Source organism: Loxodonta africana, chromosome 6, assembly GCF_030014295.1.
Source record: "Loxodonta africana isolate mLoxAfr1 chromosome 6, mLoxAfr1.hap2, whole genome shotgun sequence".
Taxonomy (NCBI): Eukaryota; Metazoa; Chordata; class Mammalia; order Proboscidea; family Elephantidae; genus Loxodonta; species Loxodonta africana.
Window position 1 is genome coordinate 10,211,921 of NC_087347.1, and position 24,344 is coordinate 10,236,264.

At 60.1% G+C, this 24,344-nt stretch overlaps 1 protein-coding gene across 2 annotated transcripts; it reads left to right on the forward strand.

Moving 5' to 3' along the window:
- The first annotated feature begins 14,765 nt into the window (after positions 1 to 14,765).
- On the forward strand, positions 14,766 to 21,808 carry ECEL1 (endothelin converting enzyme like 1). 2 transcript variants are annotated; one of them, XM_064287409.1, is made up of 17 exons: positions 14,766 to 15,551; positions 16,284 to 16,352; positions 16,445 to 16,555; positions 16,625 to 16,717; positions 16,894 to 17,018; positions 17,691 to 17,913; positions 18,353 to 18,451; positions 18,646 to 18,720; positions 18,897 to 19,000; positions 19,260 to 19,318; positions 19,410 to 19,461; positions 20,024 to 20,091; positions 20,205 to 20,329; positions 20,640 to 20,705; positions 21,168 to 21,263; positions 21,511 to 21,587; positions 21,709 to 21,808. In XM_064287409.1, the coding sequence occupies exons 1-17, from the start codon at positions 14,766 to 14,768 to the stop codon at positions 21,806 to 21,808; spliced, it is 2,328 nt and encodes a 775-aa protein (XP_064143479.1). The 2 variants fall into 2 exon arrangements, with proteins under 2 accessions (XP_064143479.1, XP_023413462.2); XM_023557694.2 differs by having other exon boundaries at positions 18,897 to 18,994.
- Positions 21,809 to 24,344: the final 2,536 nt, after the last annotated feature.

Below are 24,344 nucleotides of genomic sequence, written 5' to 3' on the forward strand. Positions count from 1 at the left end.
GCCTGGCGGCTGACGCCATGGGCGCCGGGCCAAGAGTCCCGCAGCCACCTGGCCCGCTCCGCCCTCTGCAGTGGGTGCGCGTCTGTGTGTGTGTGTGTGTGAGTGTGAGCGTGTGTGTGTGTGTACATGAGCACACCTATGTGCTTGTCTCCGCTTCATCCCTCTGGGGACCACTGGGCCTGGGGTCTCCACCCGGTCCCTGGCTTGGCCCAGCGGAAGCATGACCCCTCCCAGCCCGGCCCTCTTGCCCTCTAATTTGCCACCCCCACCCCACCCCCACCCCATCCCGGGGTCTCTTACCTTGGCGGTGCTTTCTGATGTGGGCACACGGCGAAGTCCACGCGTGTACTTACACATCAGGCATTCACACACACGTATGCACATAGGAGCCTACCTGCGCACACAGGGAAGGAACACAACTGCATACACGCACACACGTGCACGCACGCATGCCCTAGCTTCTAGGTCCTGCAGAACCTGTGTGAGCCTTAACCTCAGAGAAGCCCCCATAGGCCCTACGCCCCTCCCATTCCAGGAGCTCCAGGCCTCAGCCACTCCGGGCCTCCGGAGGGGCATCAGGGCCGGGGTTGGGAAAGGGGCAGAAGAAGGGGGGGAAGGGAGGTCTTGTCAAGGACACCAGCAAGAGAAGAAAAAAAAAATGCGAAGTGGAAGAAATAAAATCAAAAGGCTTTTAAGACTGCTCTCCCCAACTAGTTGATGTCTTGGCTGCGAATGCCGGCAATGAAATATTGTGCTCTCTGATCGCTTAATGCAGGCAGCCCCGCAGCCCCTCCCCCTGCCCGGCGGCCTTCCTGCCTCTCCCTCCTCCCTTCCCCTTCCCCTCCCTCCTAGAAGGGCCCACAGCTGGTGCCCACTTGCAGCCTGGCACCCACTCAGCTGGCATGGGGACCTCTGCCCTTGCCTGGCAGTTGCGGTGTTTAAGGCTCTCTCCCTGTAGAGAGACTGGGTCTTAAGGTCTTCCAGAAGAGGGGTGACACACCTTCAGTCAGGAGCGTAGGAAATGAGGCTCCATGTGATGGGGATGCCACAGCTGGTAGACCCCAGCTGCCCAGAGAGACTGGGGACACTGCTTGTCAGAGGCTCTTGGAGGCTGGGGCGAAGGAGTGGCGGGGAGGGGAGGGGTTCCGGGTCTAATCCTCAGCCTTTAGGTAAAACCCAAACTTAGTAATGGCTCAAAGGCCTGGCTTTAGGCCTCAGCCCACCTTCCCACTTGCTCCACCACTTTCTGGCTGGGCGACCTTGGGCCAGCTCTGAGCCTCCTGTGCCGAAAGTTTCCACACCAGGAAGGAGACAGCAAATAATAGAACCGGCCTCATAGGGTTATTGGGAGGATTAGAGGAGAAAATGTATGCAAAGTGCTCAGCGCAGGGCCGTGCACAGGAGGCCCCTAAGTGGGGCTAATTATGCCCATAATCCGCCCATGGCCCTACCCCCCTGGCCAAGAAGCGGAGGGGGAGGGGAAGCAGCCTGGGAGGGCGCTGGCCACGCCCTTCTGCCCATCCTCCCCACCTCTTCCACCCTTGATGCACACCCTGCCCAGCCCCCAGGCAACTGCTAGGTTTGTGTGCCTTTTAGTCAGGGCTGCCAAATTGGCCAAATCTCCGTAATGCTAAAAAATTGGTCCATTAGCTGGCAGGGAACATCGACATGAGGGGAGCACTGCGCCTCGCTGCCACAGATGGGGGGGAGTGGGCTGCCCACCGTGGCCTGGGGGGCGGGGTCGCTGTCAGGGTGTGTGCATGTCTATGCGTGTGCATGTGTTCACGCACATGTGTGCATGCATATATATGTACATGTGAGTGTGTGTGTACACGCATGTGCATATGCGTGTGTCTGAGGCTACCCTGTATGCCAGACACACTGCCGGGCGATTTCACAGCATCACCTCATATAAACCTCCCAACGACTTTGGGAGGCTGGCCCTTTGTTGTTCCCATGTTAGGGATGCAGAAACTGAGGCTCCAAGACAAGAAGGGCTTGAGCAAGTTTGCTCAGCAAGCGTCAGGAGAGGACTTACTCCCTGGTCTGAGATTCCAGTGGTCTCCATGGACCCCTGCCCAGATGTCCGAGTGACCCCCAAACCCTATGTGCCTTGCTCCTGAAGCCCCTGCCCTCCATGCCTGCTTCCTGGTCCTGCCCTGTGGGAGTTTCTCACCACATAACTTTCCTCTGGTTTGTGGCTGGCTGGGGCCTGGCCAAGCTGACTCCTCCAGAAGCTGCCCTCCTCATTTCCCTTCAGGGATCTACCCCCTGCCCTGGGGGTCTGCTGCCCTCTAATGCTCTCTGGTCCTCACTGAGTCCCCATAGGTTGCTTGAAATAGGCAGGGAGTATGAAAATACTCTTTTAAAGACGGAGGGAACAAAAGGAAGGATACCCCCACCCGCTCGTGTCCATATGGAGGCATAGACACATTTCTGACTGGTCTCCCAGCCTCTGAGGCTCACCTGTGTCTACATCCTGCCCTGTCCACCCAGGAACATAGAAATCCACCCTTTAGCCCAACCGTCTGGCCCCCATGACCCAGCTGTCCTTCTTTTGTAGCTCCCCAGACCTCCACTCCAGCACCCCCATCAGACTTTGGGTGAAGTGAGGGGAGCTACCTGGTCTCTTGGCTTCACTAAGTGACTGGTACATCCAAGCCATGCCCTGGGCTGGGGCTGGGGGAAGGCTGAAGGAGAGAGGGAAGCTTGGGAGGAGCCTTCTTTCTTGGCCGCAGTCTAGTCCTGTGTCCTGACACATGAGCAAGGGCCCAGCTGGGATGCTGTGGCCCTGCTCTCCCTGGGCTGCCACCTTCTTGTCCTTCAAGGCCTCGCTGTCCATCCTTAGCTTGGCCACCATCCGCAAGAGGTGAATGAGATCCTCAGAGCCAGCCGTGGCCCAAAAAATGAGGAGATGTTGAGGGAGAGGGAGCAGTCTGACCCCCATGGGGCTAGAGATAAAACTACAATCCAGCTTCTCAGGTCATAAGGGCTCCTTTTGACCACTTCCCTGCCTCCAGCCCTGGCAAAGCTCAGCCTGAGAGTAGGCTTGGGGTCAGGACTGCCAGGCCCCAACAGGGGCAATGAGGCGGCTGGCTGCTGGGCCAGAAGGATGGCACATCTCCAATCGTTGCTGTTTCCTGGATAAACCAGGTGTCTCTCTCCCAGCTTTCTTTCCCTCTTGCCCTTCAGCTCCATTCCTTAGGACCCCTCGATTGAGAGGTGGTGACATGCAGTGGGTATGATTTTGGGCAATTGCATTAGGCAGTTTAGGTTCCAGTCCTGCCTCTGCTACTTCTTGGCTCTGTAACTTTGGAAAAGTTAATTGTAAGCTTGGTTCCCTCACCTGTAAAATAATATCACCTACCTCTTGGGTATTGTGAGGATTCTATGAGGTAAAATGCCTATTGTTTTTGAACAGTGCATGGTACAATGTGAGCCCTGATGGCAATGATGGTGATGATGGCATCATGATGATGGTGATGATGATGATGGTGATAGTGGCGACGATGATGACGGTGATGGTGATAGTGGTGATGATGGTGATGGTGGTGGTGATGGTGGTGATGATGGTGGTGATGGTGGTGATGACGGTGATGATGATGGTGATGATGACGGTGGTGTTGATGATGGTGGTGTTGATGGTGGTGATGGTGGTGATGATGGTGATGATGATGGTGGTGGTGATGGTGATGATGGTGATGATGATGGTGGTGTTGATGGTGATGATGATGATGATGGTGGTGATGATGATGATGAGTGTGCTGGTGGTGGAGATGGGGATAGGGAAAAAGTTGGGGTGATGCAATTTCAGGTCTAAATGAAGGGAGAGAACAGAGATGAAGCTTAGTGGGGCAGCCTACTAGGTATGAAGCAGAGAAGTGCTTGGTGGATCTTATGCCTGCCCTATTCCAGCTAGCGACTAGCAGAGCTGTTAACCCGGCCTCCCACAGCCAGCCCAGAAGAAGGCAGGGCCCTTTCCGCTCCAGCCTGACTCTTGGCTGGGCATAAATCAGGGCTCTGGTCTGTCTGGTCATGGCCTTTTGGCCCCACCCAGGCCTCTGGAAAGCATCCACAGGCCCCTGTGGACAGGGGAAGCTCTGGCTCTCCTACCCCAAGGGACTTGTAAGCAGGTGCCCATGAGGTCCACAGGGCCAGGCTTGGCACTAATGTGTGGCCAGGGTGGGGCTGCGGAACTCAGTAGGCTCCACAGGAGGGGCAAGTTACTGGGCTGGTATGGGCAAGTTGGCACAGTACTGATGCGTCTGGGGTCAGACTGACCAGTTCAAATCCAGTTCCACCACTGACAAGCCAGGGTGAGGGAAGACTTGGCTATTTCTCAATCTGAGTCTTAGCTTCATCTCTCTTGCCACATGGGATAATAATTGTACCTACCTGGTGGTAGTTGTTTTTTGCAACAATTCAAGAAGATAATGCAAGCGGGGTACTCAGCACACCATAAACCTTGGTAACTTCAATATGATGGCTGCCGTTGACTCCTACGAGCAGCACAAACTGTGGCCTGGGCCAGACCCACAAATATGAGGGTGGCCCAGGCTCATGGGTGGGTGGGGCTCCTGCTCTGGCCAGCCACCAGTAGTCCGGACGGGCTCCAACACCCCCCTGCCTGACTGCTCCCTGCCTAGGCTGGCCCACCGCCATTGCCCCCACCTCCTGGCCTCCCCCTGTGCCCTCTCTGCAGGCTGGTGAGGGCTCTGACGTGTGAAATAAAAAGGGATTTTAATTACCTCTCAGCAAAACAGCAATTAGAGAGACTCACAGCACAACAGCAGCCCCTCCTCCACACCCCGCCAGGTCCGCCTGCTCCCCTCTTCCTGCAGCCCTCACCCTGCTCTGGCTGCAGTAGGAGGAAGCCCCAATCCAGCTTGGGCCCCTGTCCCAGGACTGGGGTGAGGGGCCGAAGGACAGGAAGAGGTTGATGCTGGGCTTGGGGAGAGGTGTGGGGAAACCCCCTAAAGGGCGGGGTTGGTGGCCCCGGTGGGGCTCCTTGTGCACCCGCACCTCTGTGTGGGATGGCCAGGTCCCCATCTCTTCGGGGTCTTGTTGGTACCCTGAGGCTGTGCCCCCCCGTGTGTGCTGTGGCCCCAGCCCTGAGTGTGCCTGCCCAGCGTGTGTGTGCAGACAAGCCTGCCAGCCACCTGGGGCAGTGTGACCCCCAGGAGGAGCTGGCGCTCTGGGAAGCTGTGCTTTTTCCCTCAACATGCTTTTAAAATAATTGCCTGTGACCCTGCTGGGTAGCTCTCTGTCCACCGCCGCCACCCCCGCCCAGCCCTTGCTGCCAGGGGTTACCTGTCTGTCCGAAGGGCCCTGGGCACCTGCGAGGCATTTGGGGAGGGGGACAGGGTGAGCGGGGCAGGGCATCCCCACGGGTGGCCAGAGGCCAGGGGTGGGTGGCTGATTGAAGCGGTAATTGCAGGCAGCAGGCCCACTAATGCATGCCATGATTAAGCCCCATTACAGAGGGAGGAAGCTCAACTGAGGGGTGGGGGTGGGGGCGGGGGAGGGGACTTGGTGGGGCCTGGGGCTGACTGACAGCCTCTCTCATGGGGAGGAGGAGCAGGCGGCCACTGCTATCCCTGCGGTCCCCTCCCCCACTCCAGAACTGCAGTGACAGGAACCTGCCAAGCTGAGTGGGGACAGCAGGCCCCCAGAGATGGGAGAGGCGCCTCACAAACACACACACCCACCCCTGGGCAAATCTAGTGGGAGCCTCCACTAGATTCTTTAGGTGCCCAGCTACCACGAATCTTGAGGTTCCCGTGGCTGTGTTGGGGGGGGCCCGGAGTGACCCATGCTGGAGGCATCGTGTCATTGGGTTGCAGAGGCCAGACTGACTGCAACTGGGCAGCTGACATCAGGGACCGCAGTTGCGCCTGCCTTATGTAGTAGGGCCAGCCAAGCACCTGTGCCTACTGGCTGTGAATGGAGCCAGTTGGAGCCTACTGATTCTCTGCGTTGTTTGGCCTATCTATTCATCAAGAATGAGCCTTAGCATCACTCATTTCACAAAGGCCCAGAGAGCTTACATGAGTTCCCCAAGAACACACAGCAAGGGCTGGGTTAGATCCCGTGTTACCCTGGTATCCCAGCTTAGCCACTTACCACCTGTGTGACTTTGTGCCAGTCACCTAAAACCTCTCTGGGCCTCAGTTGCTTCCTCTATAAAGTGGAGATCATATTAGCACCTGCTCCTAGGATTGTTGTGAGGATTAAACCAGATAACTTAGCACTTAAAGCCCAGGGCCTGGCCAGGAAGTCAGCTACTAGTGTTCTTAGCATTACCTTTGCTCTCTGACTCATGTGCTCCGTGGTAGGCAGAACTTCAAGATGGCCCTTAAGATTCTCAGCCCCTGGTGTGCACATATCTTTTCCCAGCTATTCAGTCAAGCACAAGTCTAGGTGCTGTTTTGAAGGGATTTTGCAGGTGTAATTAAGGTCCCAAATTAGTGACCTTAAGCTCAGGAGAGCATCAGGGTGGGCCTGACCTGATCATACGAGCACCTTAAAAGCAGGGAGTTTCTCTGGCTCATTGCAGAAATGAAGTCAGGGTTCTGCCAGGGGAGATTCTCCGTTGCTGTTTTTGGAGACGGAGAGGACTCCATGGCAAAGACCATGGGCAGCCTCTAAGAGCTGAGAGCAGTCCCTGACTGACAGCCCATATGGAAACCAGGACCTCAGTTCTACTGAATACTGCCACACCAGCCAGTTTGGAAGAGATGCTGAGCCCCAGACGAGACTGGCACCTTCATTTCAGGCTAGTGAGACCCTAAGCAGAGAATCCAGTTACACTGTCCTGGGCTTTGGACCTACGAAGACTGAGAGCTAATAAATTTGTGTTGCTTTTAGTTGCTAAGTTTGTGGCAAATTGTTACTTACGCAGCAATAGAAAACTAATACTGACCCTCTTTGGGAGTTCTGATGAATGCCTGGGACATCTTGCCAGGATGGGAGCTTGGTGCCTGGCTAAGGACAGCCCCGGGCGCAGCTGGCACTCTCAGACGGGTGGCTGCTAGCTTCCTCAGGGTGGCTGCCCAAGGAGCTGAGGGGAGGGCAGAGGTGGGCAGCCCTGCTTCCTGCTCAGGGCCAGCCTGGGGTTGGGGGGCCCTGGCATCCTGGGCTGCCCATTCCCAAATCTCACCCACCCTCACATCCAGAGGATGTCTGTGGGAGCCCCTCTCCTTCCGTCAGCCTGCCCACAGCCCCGGGCCAGCTGTGGTGGGAGAAGTCAGCCTGGGAACTCAAGGTGATACAGGGGAGATAGTTTGGGGAACTCATCAGCGCCCTTGTCTTCTATCCCACAGTGCTGCTTTACAGGACCCCTGAGAACCTCCTCCCCCACAACACACACCATCAAGAGAGACACCACCCAGCCCCCTGAGCCCCTCTGGCTCCTCCCCCTGCAGCCCTGCTCTCCTATCAGGAACAATTAGTGGCCTCAGCTTTAATTAGCTAACGATCCCCTTCAGCTTCAATCACTTGAAATGAAGATGGAGTGCTGCAGGGACCTCCGGCCCAGTGAGGCTCTGGGCTCTGCCTATCTCAAGCCACCCTCCATGGTCTCAATGGGCCATGGTGCCCCTGACAGGGGTGCCATAGGCTCTAGGGACCACCTTCCTGCCCCCAGTCCCCTCAGCTTTATTTGCATCTTGCAGCAGGAGCCGAGGTGCCTTTCCTGCCTGCCCATCAAATGTGAGCCCAAGGAGCCCGGCTGTCAGAGCCCAAGGCCCCTCGCCTCTCCTCCCTGCCCCCCATTGCCACCACCCAAATTTGGCTCTCCAAGCTGGCTACCCCCAAGTCCCTGCCACTCAGGCTGGGCAGGAAGGTGGGGCAGGGGGAAAATGAAAAGAGCCAAGTCACAGGAGAATGTCAGGTGGGGACAATGCCGTACAGGAAGTACGCAGGACAAATGACGGGAATGCTTCAGACAGGGACATCCAGGAAGGTCTCTCAGAGGCAGGGACATCTGTCCTAGGAAGGGAGGCAGAGGCTCCAGCTGCAGCCCTGAGGTCCCTCCAAGGCATCCAGGCAAGGTCAGTCCAGACACCTGCCTACCTCCCTGTCCCACCCTGATTCACCTCCCTCCACACAGGCCCTGGCCCTGCGGTCACAGCTGGGCCCTGGCTCTATATTGCATTGCTTGGGTCCCCCAGCGTCCTGCCTGCCCTGCAGAGCTGACCATTCCCTCCCAGATCCTGGGCGCATGTCCCTGGGGTTCTAAGTGCAGCACACATGAGCTCTAATCTCAGCCTCAATACTTATTAGCCGGTGAACACCGGCAATGCTCTCTCCCTCTCTGGGCGTCAGTTCCTTCCTCTGCAAATTGGGGCCAGTAATGGGTTCCCTCCTGGGAGAACTCAGAGTGGGGCAGGCTGCATAGGGCCCAACACAACGCAGTGCCCTGAAGTGCTCCATACAGGTTTGCTGCCATTCCTGGGACACTGGCAGCCACAGCCATGGGGTCAAGAGCTGGGCTTGTTCCATTCAGTCCAGCCCGGGCAGAGGTTATGGCTTGAATGCAGGTGCAGAGGTGGGTTGCACCTACATCCAGTGGGCTTTCGGGGAAGATGGCAAAGCGGGGCTGGGCCAGACTCAGGAGGTGTATAGGCAGGACAGCAGTGCACCTAGGGTGAGGGGGGCAAGGGGTTGAGAATGCTCCCTTCAGTAAGGAAGGGAGAGCTAAGGGCTGGGATTTGGAGACAGGGGAGGGATGGAAAGGAGAGGAGAGGCCAGATAGATTCCAAGGCTGAGACCCAATAAACTTGACCCTGACAGAGGAGGGTTAGAGGAAAAAGAAAAGTTACAGATGAGGTGGGTTTGGAGTGAAGGGAGCTTTGGTAGGAGAGGGGCTAGAGACCGTGGGAGGGACAGGTGGGTCCTGGGGCAGGATAGCAGTGTAGGAGCTGCTGCCCACACCTGGGCACAGCATCCAGGGGTTAGGAAGGAGAAGGACCCAGTGAGGGAGGCTGAAAGGCAGGACTCCAGGACAAGGCTTAGGATTTGGAGAGCAGTAGGTGCGGGTTTGGCACCCTCCGTGCCCCTCAGTCATGGATAGTGACAAACCCTGACATAGCTATGCTGAGGCCTGCTGTGTGGGGTGGGAAAGGCCAGCATAGGCCTGAGGGTAGTGATGAGGAAGGACCTCACACAGGAGCTACAGGAGGAAGCAGGGCATCCAACAGGACATCTGGAAATGCCCACCTATTAAAATAAACAGACAATTAAACCAAATGTGCACCTGGGTCCAAAGGCTATGCAGAAGGGGTCGCGGAGCTCACCTCGGGGGGAGGGCTGAGAGGGACTCCACACGCTTGGACTCTACACACTTCTGTGAGACCAAAAGGTTAAAAAGGCATTCATAACTTCTTTGTGTAAAATAAATATCAAGATAGAGTGTTTGCACAGTAGGATGGAGAGTGTGTACGGTGGGGATGCAGAGTGTGCACAGTGGGGATAAAGCATGTGCATGGCTGGGATGGAGAGTGTGCACAGGGGGGATGCAGTGTGTGCACAGTGGGAGGGAGAGTGTGCACAGTGGGACGGAGAGTGTGCACAGTGGGGATGGAGAGTGTGCAGTGGGATGGAGAGTGTGCACAGTGGGGATAGAGCATGTGCATGGTGGGGATGGAGAGTGTGCACGGTGGGGATGCAGTGTGCACAGTGGGAGGGAGAGTGTACACAGTGGGATGGAGAGTGTACACAGTGGGGTGGAGAGTATGCAGTGGGATGGGGACTGTGGACAGTGGGATGGAGAGTGTGCAGTGGGGATGGGGGTGTGCATGGTGGGGATGGAGAGTGTACAGTGGGGATGGACATGTGTGAACAATGGGATGGATAGTGTGGTCTGTGGGGTGGACATGTTCTCACAGTGGGATCAAGAGTATGTGTCCAGTGGGCATGGCAGCCAGCCTCAGGGATAAGGACAATGGAAGTAAGAAGGAAAAGAGGGGGCAGAATAGCCCTCTTGTCCTCTGGTTCTCCACAGAGTCAAGGAAAGATTTGTCTGGGATCCAAGAGCCTGGAGCTGGTTAGCAGGTGGGATGCTAGGCCTGGTACAAGCCTGGACCCAGGGATACTTCACGCAGGGATTTCAGTCACCTGATCACAGCCCTCAGGCAATCTTTCCATGCTCATCAGATGCCTATCCTTGTGGGGATACAGGAAGAGCAGGGGCCATCACCGGAGACTTTGCTCCCAAGATATTCGCTGTGTTGTCAGGGCCAGCCGCCCCACCGCATGGAGGCAGCACCTGCCCAGACAGGGGAGGCTGACTCCCTAGCTCCCAGATGGATGACTGGCAACTGGCCAACGGAAGAGGTAAGAGTTAGAGTGTTCCAGGCAGCAGGAACAGCCAGTGCTAAGGCCCTGAGGTGAGACAGAGAGCCAGCTATGTTCTGGGAAATAAACGTAGATCACGGAGACCAGAGGACAGCGAGAGAGAGTGGGTGGGGAGACAGGCAGAGAAAGAAGGGCAGAGAAGGGCAGACAAGAAAGAGGCTACTGCCTTATGGGCCACGTTAAAATGCCTGCAATTTATCCTGAGGAATAAGGAGGGCAAGGCTGGAAGCTGGAGGCCAGTGAGGAGTCATCCAGGCCAGAGTGGGCATAGAAGGTATCAGAATCTTCCAGAGGAGCTAAGCTGGGTGCCTGGACCTGGTAAGGTGCGACTGTGAAGCTGGGACCAAGGCGAGCCAGGAAGTGAGTGGGGACATGGCCCATGCTAAGGAGCCCAAGAGCTGCCCCCACAGCTCAGGGATCTGAAAGCAGGTGGATGGAAGAGTCTGACAACCACCCACCTCCCACCCCACCTCGGCCTGGCCCGGAGCATGCCCTCTGGCATGGGGGTGCTAAGGCAGGACAGAACAGCTCCCCTCAGCCCATCTGGTCATTCACAGCAGGACAGAGTGGAGGCATATAGATGCGGGGTGTGGTACAGGGGCCTTTTGTGTCCCCCCAGATCTGATGTGGGCACCCAACTTTCCAACAAGAACCTGAGTCAGCACTGAGGGGCCGCCCCGCAGCTCTGGCCTTCCCCCCACCCATCTGCCATCCCAGCCACTTGGGAAAGTCATTTCATTTCTCAAATTAAAAATCCATTTTGCGCTGTGAATAATAGATGGGATGCGCTCTGGGAGGCCAGGCGGACAGGAAGCTAGTTTGGGGGATTGTTTTTCAGGGCACAGAAGACTTGTAGAATTGGCAGGTGAGGGGAATGGGGGCTGGTGGGTGGGCAGGATCTATGGGAGGGTGGGGGACATTGTAGCTCTCACAGCAGACTCCTTACAGACATGCTGAGGCAAGGATAGGGGTTCAGCCCCTCAGGAGAATGCAGCCCAGACCCAGTGATACCCCACCAAATCTGGTCGGTGGGATCTGGCCCCTGCCAGGGAGGAGGCAGAGAGTGGGCTCCCAAAGCCCTCCCCTCTGGCCCTTGCCTCTCCCCTCCTCCAACCCCTTGCCCCACCCCTGTCCCAGGCCTCTTTCCATGGCAGCTCTGGCCAGTGCCCACCCTTCCTTGGCTGGCCAACCATAGACTCACTCAGGACTTGGCTGAGTGTACCGTGTCATCCTCTCGCTCATCAGTCATGGGGTCACCTTGACAATTGGAAGCGGGTGGAGGAGGCCTGGAAACCTGGAAAAATGAGTGAGGGTAGCTGAAGGCCAGACGCTGATGCCCTCCACTCCTCCCAGCCTAGACTTCCCTTTCTGAGAGGGACGAAGAGCCAAAGAGGAGGGCCACTCTGTTGGTGGGCTGTAGGGTGCACAGGACTCAGTGGGTCCAATCCCGAGTCAGCTCAGTGGGCCCTGGTTGTTGCTCTCAGGGCTGGGGTCAGGCCGGAAGCCTCATGGTGTTCGGTGGGGGGATGATGAGCAGCTCAACATTCAGAGCAGGGGAGGCCCAGCCAGGCAGGCAGGACTACCTGGCTGGGAGTCAACAGAGATGAACAGATCAATGGCCACAAGGCCCTGAGAAGGATGGTGGGAGGAAGGAGGGAGCAAGGGTGGAGGGCCCAGGGAGTAGGGGTGCAGCGGCCAGAGCAGGAGTCCCTGGGGAAGCATGTTTGTCGGGAGGAAAGCGGCTCCCTGAGACAATATCCATTTTTATATTTCTTGGAAATTTCACGGCATTCATTTCGGGGAAAATAAAAGCTGTCATTGTTGGAGAAATGATACCAATCAGGGCCTGAAAAGGCTGGAAAATTATCCTCCTGGAGAGGAGCGTTGGGGGAAAAATGCAGATTAAAAAGCACAAAGAGCCACTTTGCCACCGCCCTGCCCTCCCCTCCCCCTTCATGGAATCTCCACGTTTTCCATAATTCTCCCTCTCCTTGGAAGATTAATCGGGCCAGGAAGAATGCATGGGGCAGAAGACAACCCTGAGATGGCCAGAGATGGAAGCAGAGAGATTCCAGAGTGAGGACTTAGAAGCAGAGATGGAAGGAAAAACAGGCAGAGGATCGGCAAAAGCGAATGGCAGGTGGCCCTTGGGCCAGGGGCCCAGTAGCTGCGCTGATGAGTAGCCCCAGGGCAGGGGAACAGATTGAGGGACCCTGTGACCCATGGCTTTTATCAGATGGGGCTCCATGGCCGTGTCAAAAATTGTTTGGGCCAGTTTGCCAGACTGATGCTATGGGGTCTTCTCCTAGGGGCCCTGATGGAGGAAGCCGGGCAGAGAAAGCCGGGACTGCTGAAACAGTATCATCCATCTAAGAAACCCAGAGTTTCTGAGCCCCGGGGGACAGGCCCCTAAGGGTACAGCGGTCAGCCAAGCCCTGCCCTCTAGGGTCCCAGAAAAAGGAGTGGGTGGAGAAATTCGCAGTCCCCTGCCGAGCCTGACGCCCACCAGAGCCCCGCTGAGGGCCGAGGGCTGCTGGGAGAGTGGGCGGGTCCCCTCCCTCCCCTGTCGCCAGCGGGGAGGACTCTCTCATTGCTCTCTAGCTCTCTTCTTTCCACCTGGGCCAGAGATGGGGGTGGGGCTGACTCAGCCCCTGAGGCCCCTCCTGCGGCAGCCCCTACTGTTCTTCCCGCTCCAGAACCGAGTGAAGGGGGAACCGGGCGGACCAAAACCCAGAGCCCTTGTGGAGGCCTGGCGGGGGCGGGGTGAAAAAGGAGGGCAGTAGGGCCACTTATGGAAGGCCCGCGGCGCCCGGCGGGCCGCGCGGTACAGGCACGACTTCCACGCAGCCTTAGCCTCCTGGAGTCCTCTCTGGGCTGTACTCAGGTCCTGAGACTCGGCTGGGCCTCTCGCGCGCCTCCTAATATCCAGCCTCAGTCCCTTCAGGGAGGGCCAGGTGGGCGGCTCCCAGTGGGACACCGGATCAGAGGGGATCCCCCTCCCGGGAGTGGCAGCTGCCCTTTCTCTCGGGACGCGGCGGCCCCGGAGTCCCCGAGGCTGGAGATTGCCTAGGGACCCTCGGGCTCTTGTACTCGCGGCCGCCTCCCTGCCCGCGCGCTGCAGCCGAACTGACAGGTAGCGGAGAGGGAAGCAGGCAGAGGAGGGGTGCGGGGGGCTGGCGGAGGAGGGTGGAGCCGCCGGCGCGCCCCCTCCCTCGGGGCCGGCGGGCGGCGCGGTTCGGCGGCGAGGAGCGGCGGGCGCACGGAGAGAGCGGCCGCCCGCCCCGCTCCGCTCCGGGCTCGGCTCCGGCTCGGCCCGGACCCTGCTCCGCGGCCATCCAGCCCATGAGCGCACTTGCCGGGTAAGTGGCGCCGCAGCCCGCTGCCGCCGCGGTCACCTCCTCCGCGGCCCTGAACCGAGCCTCCCGGCTTTGTCTGCGTCCTCGCGGCTCCGGCTGCGGCGGCGACTCCCGGGCTCGGCTTTCAGGCTCGGCGGGCTGCGGAGACCGGCAAGGCGCGGGAGGCTCGGCGCCCAGGGCCCCGGGCGCGTCAGACCAGCTCGCTCCGCGCCGGGGGGGAAACTTCGCCCAAGTTTGGGTTCTGGGGAGAACCTGTTGAAGCCGGGAGTGGCCCGGGGCAGGGAACGGAACTGGTCCCGGTTCTCCGCTGGGGCCGTCGGGGGTGCCTTCCTGGCACTGGGCCGCATGGCGCGGGCCGCTTGGAGAAGAGGCAGGTAGGCATTGGGGCCATTCAGCAGAAGGCGCAGGGGACGAGGTTGCGGAGGCCCTGCGGGGATCCCCCAGGGCAAAGTTTGGTTCTTTGGTCGCTTCCTTGTGTGTCTAGGCCCCAAACTGGGAAGCCGAAGATGCAGCTATGCCGCAGGTGGCTTCAGGGTCCGCATAGACGTTCCCTGATCATACCTCCTTTCTGCCTTCTCCGATCTCCTCCCCTCCCCCACTCGGCTTTGGCTGCAGCAGGTCTCGGGTCGCCTTTCATTGAAGGCCTACTACGTGCCAGGCCCGTGCCCGGTGTCCTCTGTTTTGTATAGGGAGTCTCCTAACCCAGCGGGCCGAACGTGTGTTCCGGGAGACGGACGAATGTTAAAGGACGCGGACTGTGCACGCGAAAGAGGGTGGCCACTCTGCGGCCTCTCCTTTCTACATTCCTAGAGTGGCAGAGGGAGGCCTGGCACCAGGCCCGCGGTTGGGGACCCGGGGTGGTCCCCAGCCTGCGGACCTAGACCTGTGCCTTCTTGTGGCTCTGTGGGATCCGTCGGATTTCTAAGCCTGGGCCCGCCCTTCCCACAGGGGCGACCCGAGGGCCATGCGGAGGCCCGCGAGGAAGCCGGCTGTCAGGTGCCTCAAGTAGTCTCCCGAGAGCGTCCAGAATCTCAGGGTGGCGGCCGAAGCGCCATGGAAGCCCCATACTCGATGACGGCGCACTACGACGAGTTCCAGGAGGTCAAGTACGTGAGCCGGTGCGGTGCTGGGGGCGCGCGCGGGGCCTCGCTGCCCCCCGGCTTCCCGCTGGGCACCGGGCGGGGCGCAGCCGGGGCCCGGGCCGGGCTACCGCGCTGGAACCGGCGAGAGGTATGCCTGCTTTCGTGGCTGGTGTTCGCCGCCGGCCTCTGCGCCATCCTGGCCGCCATGCTGGCGCTTAAGTACCTGGGCCCGGGCGCGGCTGGCGGTAGCGCCTGCCCGGAGGGCTGCCCCGAGCGCAAGGCCTTCGCGCGCGCCGCCCGCTTCCTGGCCGCCAACTTAGACGCCAGCATAGACCCATGCCAGGACTTCTATTCGTTCGCGTGCGGTGGCTGGCTGCGGCGCCACGCTATCCCAGACGACAAGCTCACCTACGGCACCATCGCGGCCATCGGCGAGCAGAACGAGGAGCGTCTGCAGCGCCTGCTGGCTCGGCCCGGGGGCGGCCCTGGCGGCGCGGCCCAGCGCAAGGTGCGCGCCTTCTTCCGCTCGTGCCTCGACATGCGCGAGATCGAGCGGCTGGGCCCGCGGCCCATGCTCGAGGTCATCGAGGACTGCGGCGGCTGGGACCTGGGCGGGGCGGCCGAGCGCGTGGGGGCCGCGGCGCACTGGGACCTCAACCGACTGCTGTACAAGGCGCAGGGCGTGTACAGCGCCGCCGCGCTCTTCTCCCTCACGGTCAGCCTGGACGACAGGAATTCCTCGCGCTACGTCATCCGCGTGAGTGCTGGGGGACCGGCTCCTCGGCCCGCACGCAGGCCCCGGTCCTGCGGGCCGCCGCGGGAGCCGGGGCGCGCAGAGGAGGGCGCGGGCCGAGCGCGGGAGGAGGGCGCAAGTAATTTCCTTGAGTAATCGCGGTGTTTAGCCGAGCCGCGGGGGCCGCAATTACCACGCTCTGGCGGGGTGGAGCGCGGAGGGAGGGGCTCCCGAGGCCTGCCAGGCCCGGCGGAGGCCTGCGGGGGCCGGGGCTGCCCCGGAACGCCCGGAGCCCCCATTCTCAGTGCGGCTCGGTGAGCGCCCCTCACAGGGGGGAAAAGTGGAGGCTTTCAGGGTAAGGAGTTGTGACGGCGAGGCACCTCCTGGTTCCGCCAGCCTAGGCCCGCCAGGGATGGGGGCTGCAGCCAGTTCTCTGGATGGGGTAGGGACCAGTGTCTGTGCTCCTGGGGCTGTGACAATGGATGTCTGTGTGCCCTCTACATGGGCCTTTGAGTGGGGTGCAGTCTATATGGGGGGACCCAGTATGGTGGTGGAAACCCTGGTGGCATAGTGGTTAAGTGCTACGGCTGCGAACCAAAGAGTAGGCAGTTTGAATCCTCTAGGCGCTCCTTGGAAAACTCTATGGGGCGGTTCTACTCTGTCCTATAGGGTCGCTACGAGTCGGAATCGACTCAACGGCACTGGGTTTGGTTTTTTGGTTTAGTATGGTGGTCTCTAACCCTGTCTTCTCCCTAGATTGACCAGGATGGGCTCACCCTGCCGGAGAGAACCCTTTACCTAGCCCAGGATGAGGAGAGCGAGAAGGTGCCCAGGCCTGAGCTGGGGTTGCTGGGAGGCCTGGGGCTCCAGGATGGCCGAGCTTGGCCCCCACTGGTAACACCCCTCCCCTGGCGCAGATCCTGGCGGCTTACCGTGTGTTCATGGAGCGTCTGCTCAGGTTACTGGGTGCCGATGCTGTGGAGCAGAAGGCCCAGGAGATCGTGCAGCTGGAGCAGCAGCTGGCCAATGTGAGCAGGTGGGGCTAGGGGACAGGAGCCATGGGCTGGGCTGGGGTCAACTCCCATCTCCACTCCCAGATCACCGTGTCAGAGTATGATGACCTCCGGCGAGACGTCAGCTCCATGTACAACAAGGTGACGCTGGGGCAGCTGCAGAAGATCACGCCTCATGTGAGTGTGGCCCTGCCTGGGGGGTGGGGGGGGGCAGAGAGGGGCATTGGTCCTGGGACCCCTGGTCACCCTCACCCCAGACACAGGCAAGGCATTCTGGGGCCATGGACTCTTGTGCCCTGCCTGTCCTGCCCGCCCCTCCCTGCCTTACTGTCCCTGTCCTTGATGGCCCACAGCTGCGGTGGAAGTGGCTGCTGGACCAGATCTTCCAGGAGAACTTCTCGGAGGATGAAGAGGTGGTGCTGCTGGCCACGGACTACATGCAGCAGGTGTCCCAGCTCATCCGCTCCACGCCCCGCAGGTACGGCTGCCAGCCACCCACCCTGCCCATCTGGCCGCCAGTCCCTGCCCAGACTCCCGAATCCGGTCTGCTTGGTGAGCTTTCACTTCTCATCTCCGCCTCCGTCCAGTAGCCATGCTGGGGAGGAGCACTAGAATGGGAGCCCAGACCCCTGGCTGTGGCCCCTGCTCTCCAAGAGCCTGGGCAGGGTGCTGAGCCTCCTGGGATGCAGTTTCATCACCTGGGGATTGGGAGGCCTGAGTAGGTGGGCATCAGAAAGGGGAGGTGGGGCCGCTGCTCTGCCTCCTCTTGCCCAGGGCCGCCTTGGGGAGAGCCTCCCTGGTCTACATCCACCATGGGAGGATCAGAGGCCCTCAAGGCTGGCTCCAAGGCATGGTCACCCCTGAGTGCCCTCCCCACCCTGTAGCAAGTCAGGGAACAATGCTGGGCCTTGGCCCATCAGCATCCGGGGCTCTGCTTGGTGGTAGAAGTGTGCCCTGCTGTGTGCGGACCCTGCTCTCTTCCTTGACTTGGGCCTGGTCCACTCCAGGCTCAGCCTCGCATCCCTGCAATTTCTCTGGTTCTTTTGTGGGTGCTATTGGATGCTGGGACCAGCCCCAGACTGGAGGGGCAGGGTGGATGGGCCCGTGCGCGGGGGCCTGTCTGGGCACCCACCTGTATCCCCGGCCCCAGGATCCTGCACAACTACCTGGTGTGGCGTGTGGTGGTGGTCCTGAGCGAGCACCTGTCTCCGCCATTCCGAGAAGCACTGCACGAGCTGGCGCGAGAGATGGAGGGCAGTGACAAGCCACAGGAATTGGCTCGAGTCTGCCTGGGCCAGGCCAACCGCCACTTTGGCATGGCACTTGGCGCCCTCTTTGTCCATGAGCACTTCTCAGCCGCCAGCAAGGCCAAGGTCAGGCTGCCCAGGATTTGGGGTGGGGCGGGAGTGCTGAGCTGGGTGTGGGCTCAGTGCCAACATATCACCCTGCAGCTAGGGCACCAGGCTGAGCCCCCTCTGAGGCTCCAGGCCATTCCTTACCAGGCCTCCTCCCCCAGAAAGTCTCCCTGGCCTGTCTGGCACAGGAGGCCCTCCGAGCTGAGCCCCACCCCGCGCTGCCCTTCTCTGCCACACTTCGCGGGCCTGGTCTTAGGGCCATCTGCCCCCTTCCAGACTGGGAGCTTATTGTTGGGGTGGGCAGGGCTTGGATCCCCACCTCCAAGGTCTTCCTTTGGTGCCCAGTGCCAAACACTGGGCTCAGAAAGTGGTGCTGAATGGTTAGGCGAGCTCCCTGCCCTGGACCCAGATCTAAGCTCCCTAGGCTGACCTTTGATCCCTGACCCCTGACCTGCAGGTGCAGCAGCTGGTGGAAGACATCAAGTACATCCTGGGTCAGCGCCTGGAGGAGCTGGACTGGATGGACGCCGAGACCAAGGCAGCTGCCCGGGCCAAGGTGGGGGGGCACTCCTCCCATCTATTTCTTTTTGCTTCTGCAAACACATACTGAGCGTCAGCTCTGTGCTGGGAGCTGGGGAGAAAGAGGAGAAAACAAAGATGGCTGTCTTGTGGGTGGAGTTGACGTCAGCCCTCTGCTCTCCCCGACCTGACCACACACCTAGAGCTGAACACCTCTCCTCTCACCTACAGCTCCAGTACATGATGGTGATGGTTGGCTACCCGGACTTCCTGCTCAAGCCTGAGGCCGTGGACAAGGAGTATGAGGTGGGCGTGTCCTCCCGTCTGCCGTCCTGGCCTCCCTGCCCTTGGCCAAGACCCCCAGGGCAACCAAGCTCCAGGATGCGGGGGAGGGGCCTTGGCCCCAGCTAACCAACCATAGGTGGGCGCAGGCCTGCCGGCCAGACAGCCCACCCCAGCTTGGCTCTGGCCTGCCTCTGCAGTTCGAGGTCCACGAGAAGACCTACTTCAAGAACATCTTGAACAGCATCCGTTTCAGCATCCAGCTCTCGGTTAAGAAGATCCGGCAGGAGGTGGACAAGTCCACGTGGGTGCCCGCTGGCTCTGGGGGACACCAGGCAGTGCCACGGGGGGAGGGGCTCCTCACTGAGGCCGGGAGGCTGGCGTGGGGGCAGCTGGGCCTGCGCAGGGAGGGGATGGGGTGGCCGGGTGGGGGCCCAGCCTGGGAGAGGCCCAGATGCACCCTCAGAAGGCGGTTGTGGGCGGGGCCCAGGGCAGTCTTCAGGGAGGAGGGGGCAGTAGAGGAGGGGTATGGTTCACCCAGCCAACCCAGACACCCTCCACAGGTGGCTGCTCCCCCCACAGGCGCTCAACGCCTACTATCTACCCAACAAGAATCAGATGGGTAAGGCAGGTAGGGGGTGGGGTGGATGTCCTGGGCAAGGGGCGGGGCCTGAGAAGGGGACAGGTCTGACTCTGGCTACGCCCCCCTGCAGTGTTCCCCGCAGGCATTCTGCAGCCCACACTGTATGACCCTGACTTCCCTCAGTAAGTATGGGGGTGATGGAGAGCCGCTGAGGGGCTGGGCCTGACAGCAGGCCTTGTGTTGGGTGGGTGGTGCTGTCAGACTGCTCCGAGTTGGGCTGGGGGCCCCATGCACCTTTTTCTGGGCCCACGAATCATAACAGCAGTGACCCTGGTCTCCAGAGTTCTACATCGCCCTGGATTATTTAGAAAAACGTGTGTTTTGTTTCCGACATCCTATTCCCTGTCCTCAGTACCTTGCCTGTGGCTTGTTTAGGTGTTTCCAAAGAGAGTCACCCTAGCGGTAAGGAGGCCAGCCCTCTTGGTGCTTCAGTCTCCGTCCAGCCCTGCCCCCAGCTCCATAAGGTGGTACTTCTTAGAAGGCAGCTGGACAGGTGTTGCCGGCCCCTTTTACATGCCTCCCGAGAAAGCTCAGGCGTGGGTGCCCCAGGGCCATGTGGCCCCCGCTGTGGCCTCCCTGGCCACCTCCCAGCCTGTGGGGGTGGAGGTGTCTTGGGACCTGGGCAGCAGTGGGGGCTCCCACAGACACTGGGGGCTGAGCCTGCTGCTGCTGCCCTGGACCCAGGTCTCTGAACTACGGCGGTATTGGCACCATCATCGGGCACGAGCTGACTCATGGCTACGATGACTGGGGTGAGGCCTTGGGGGCCTAGGTGGGGATGTGGGGGGTGGGTGCTGTCCCTACTGGCTGGTGGGCAAGTAGGGGCAGGACTTGGTGCCCAGCTTACCCCCTCCCACTGCCACAGGGGGCCAGTACGACCGCTCGGGGAACCTGCTGCACTGGTGGACAGAGGCCTCCTACAGCCGCTTCCTGCGCAAGGCTGAGTGCATCGTCCGCCTCTATGACAACTTCACCGTCTACAACCAGCGGGTTAGCCCCCTCGCCCTTTGGGCACGAAGGCCACTGGGCACCGGCCGGGAGCACGCACACCACATGCACACATGAGTGTGTGCAAACAGATCCCATACCAGGTCCCTGCAGATATCCCGATATGTGTTCACACGGGCTTCTCTGCACACTCACGTGGGTGCAGGAACGTGTTCAGGAAGACTCACGGTGCATGTGGAAGGAAGGCCTTCTGGGAAAGGGAAGGAGGGCAGACAGGGGTGAGAGCAAGTGGGCCATGCCTGAGGACAGCTAGCCGGCTCCATGCAGCCCCAGGCTCCTCCTGTATCGGCAGGTAAACGGGAAACACACGCTTGGTGAGAACATTGCAGACATGGGCGGCCTCAAGCTCGCCTACTATGTGAGTTAGCATGCCTGGCCCTCATCCCTGCCAGGCCTTGTGGGGAAGGGGTGGATGCTGGTGGGGAAGTGACCAGAGCTCTGAAATAACGGTCCCCTCTTACCCCCTGGGGACTCTCTGGCCTGGGGTGGGATGATGCCTGTGCTGGGCACAGGGTCCCTGGAAGAGGCTGGACTCAGGGCCTTCATTTGGAGGGAGAGCAGGGGAGGGCTGCCTGGAGGTGGGGATCCTGACTGGGGTTTGCATATGGAGTACAGTGCGGGAAGGATGGGCCAGGCAGGGATCCTAGCGGCAGCTGTATAGAGCTGGGCTGGGGAGGGCAGCCGTTCCCCGGGGCTGAGGGGCTGGCTGCAGGGCCGGTGTGGTCGGGTGGAGTGGAGGAGGAGAAGGGGCATCCCCCAGGGCACTGTGAGTTAGGTCACCCTCCGTGGGCACAGCCCCTTGTGCTCTCTGCACCCCCAGGCCTATCAGAAGTGGGTGCGGGAGCACGGCCCAGAGCACCCCCTGCACCGGCTCAAGTACACGCACAACCAGCTCTTCTTCATCGCCTTCGCTCAGGTGGGTCCTGGTTGGGGGCTGAGCTGGGGGCCCTGGGGCGGGGGGGACACAGCACCCAGGCCCGGTCCCAGCACTGAAGATCCAGACTGTCCCATCAGCTGCTGCTCTGGAGAGGATGGCCCCATGGCTTCTGATGGGGGTGTTCACGCATAGCCTTTGGGGCGGTGAGGGATGCACCACATGGGTGGGGCTTGACCACGGCTGCTGGGCCTCACCCTCTTCCACCCCATTCTCCTCCTGGGCCTAGAACTGGTGCATCAAGCGGCGGTCCCAGTCCATCTACCTGCAGGTGCTGACTGACAAGCACGCACCTGAGCACTACAGGTAGGTCCGCTCTTGCCCTCCTGCCTGGCTTCCTGCCTGGCTTCACTCCCTCCTCGGGTCTAGGGCGGGAAGGGGCAGAGGACCACCTGGCCGCTGGACCCAGCCTCCCCTTCCTCCCCAGGGTGCTGGGCAGTGTGTCCCAGTTCGAGGAGTTTGGCCGGGCCTTCCACTGTCCCAAGGACTCACCCATGAACCCTGCCCACAAGTGCTCCGTGTGGTGAGCCCACCGCCCGCACTCCCCCACCGCCCTGCACGCATCGCCTCCTGCCGTGGCCGGGGCAGGCATGGACCCGGCACTGAGGCCCACTCCGGCACTGCCTGCCTACCCTGCCCCTCCTGCCCGGCCCACTGCCCCTCACTCAGATGGGGTGGAGTGGGGCGGAGGCTGGGCTCTGAGGGTGAGGAGGGAGGGTCCTGGAGTCCCTGGTAGGCTGTTTGTACAGGCTCCACCTCTGCTGTATTCTTGCTGCTAAGTCTGGTAAATAAAGCTGCTGTACTGTCGTCTTGGCCTCTTCAGGGCCCTGGAGAGATGCGCTGCAGGGACCCCTGGGCACAGCCAGGACCGAGAGAGGGCCTCGAATGCAACCAGAGCAGATAGGATGGCCCTTGAACAGGGGAGGAAACTGAGGCAGAAGGGGGGCATGCCCCACCCAAGGTCACACTGCTCATGTCTGGTGATGGGCAGGTCTTCACCTTCGGAAACCTCGTGCACTGAGTGTCCAGCATACACTCAGCGTCGACTCCTGAAGCGTCTCCTGGGAAACCTGCCTGCAGCATTGAAGGTTTTGTTTGCCAGGCACAGTACTAGGACCTGAGTGGGGATTAACTGGATTGAATTCAGCTGGGGTGGAGGAGCGTGCGCAAACTTGGCACAGCTGCCCCACCTGGCCTCAGTTTCCCCATGTGCTAAGTGAGGGGCATGAGCTCACCTGGGGAGGCCCTTCCTGCAGTGATGTGGGGGGAGGACTGTTGTTGATGGTTCGGCCCTCTGAGTGCAGCTCATTGGGATGACGGAAAGCAGTCTTCTGCTAAGCATTTAATGTTGCTAGGTGCCATCGAGCTGGCTCCAACTCGTAGAGACTCTGAGTACAACAGAAGGTAACACTGCCTGGTCCTGTGCCATCCTCACAATCGTGCTGCATTTGACCCCTTGTTGCAGCCACTGTGTCGGTCTATCTTGTTGAGGGTCTTCCTCTTTTTCTCTGACCCTCTACCAAGCATGATGTCCTTCTCCAGGGATTAGTCCCTCCTGATCACATGTCCAAAGTTATTAATAGCAGGGAAATAGAGGAGTCAGAGATGGTTTATGACTGCTGAAGCTTCCTGGTGCCCCTGTGTGCCCAGAGGCCCCTGGGCCTCCACACTGGCCCCTGGTCTCCACCATCCCCACCTCTAAGGGTGGTGCTTGAGCTCAGGGGGTCCTGTGGGGTGACTTTGGCAAGTGGCTGCCCTCTCTGGGCCCCAGGAGCCTCATCAGCAGCTAGGTAGTAGGAGTAGCAGGGCAGGTAGGTAGCAGACAGCACTGACGCACCGCTGCCTACAATTGATTGATTGATTGCACCTATCCTCCCACCCCCTCTCCTGGCCCTGCCTGGCACTGGGGGACTCAGCCAGAGGGTGCGTGTGAGCCTGACTTCATGAGTGCTCAGGCCTGGAGGCCCAGTGGAGGCCAGGTCTGTGCAGATCTGGGAAGGATGGAAAGCTGCTGGACTTGGGCTCCTGCCCAAGCTTCCCTCCTGAGGGCCTCAGAGTGGACAGCAGTGACGGTGGAGGCTGGCCCAGCTCTGGCGGTGCTGGGATTTTAGGGCACCCAGGAAGGAGCCCCGAGCAGCCCTGAGCCCCAGGCCTTCCTGACTAGTTCCACTGGAGCCCAGCTTTGATTTTCTTCACTGCTGTGGTTGCTTCTACATTGACCAGATGCCCTAAGGAATTCCACCTTGTAAGAGACCCTATATGCAATATTTTTCAAGGGCTTGAGCCGCCATTCCAAAGGTGTTGGGAGCCCAGGTTCCTCCATATGCAGACATGAGGGTGTTCTCAGAGGCTTGGATACCCACGGTCCTGGGTGGGCTGGCTCTTTACACCCCCACGTCCCCACCCGGTTCCTCTCCCCCACCCAGGGAACTGCTCACCCAGGCTTCGCTGAGGGTCTGGGATGCTAGGGGACATGACCTGTGCAGCTGCTGAGATCTGTTTGCGGGCCCTTTACTGCCTCCCCCTACCCCAGGCTTCTCACCCCTTCCTCAAGCTGACCTTCCACTTATAAAAAGGCTGGTTTCCTTTCCCTGTCCTTGCTGGTGGCTGTGTCCACCGAGGTGGTCCACATCCACTCCAGAGCCGCCGGAGGCAAGACAGGGCAGGGCAGCCTGGCGGGCAGTGTGAGAGCCAGCTTTCCTCCTGCAGTCTCCTCCAGGCTGCACAGGAGAGATTTGTTTTTACAGGCACGAATTAATGCCGCCTCCCACCCTTAAAAGGAAAAGGGTCTGCAATCCCCTTTTGTTCAAATAGCATGCCCCCCCCTCCTCCTTTAGCCAGGGGCTCCAGGACCCTTCTATTCCCCTCCCCCTGCCTCCTGAGGGTGGGAGGGAGGCTTTTTGAGAGACGGAGACCCCGTAGGCTTTGGAATCAGCAGAAGTTCTATCTATTCCATTGCTGAGGAGTCCATTCTAAGGCTGAAATCTTTCCAAGACTGCCACATCTTTCTTCTGCGGAGCAACTCGTGGATTCAAACTGCTGACCTTTCGGTTAGCAGCTGAG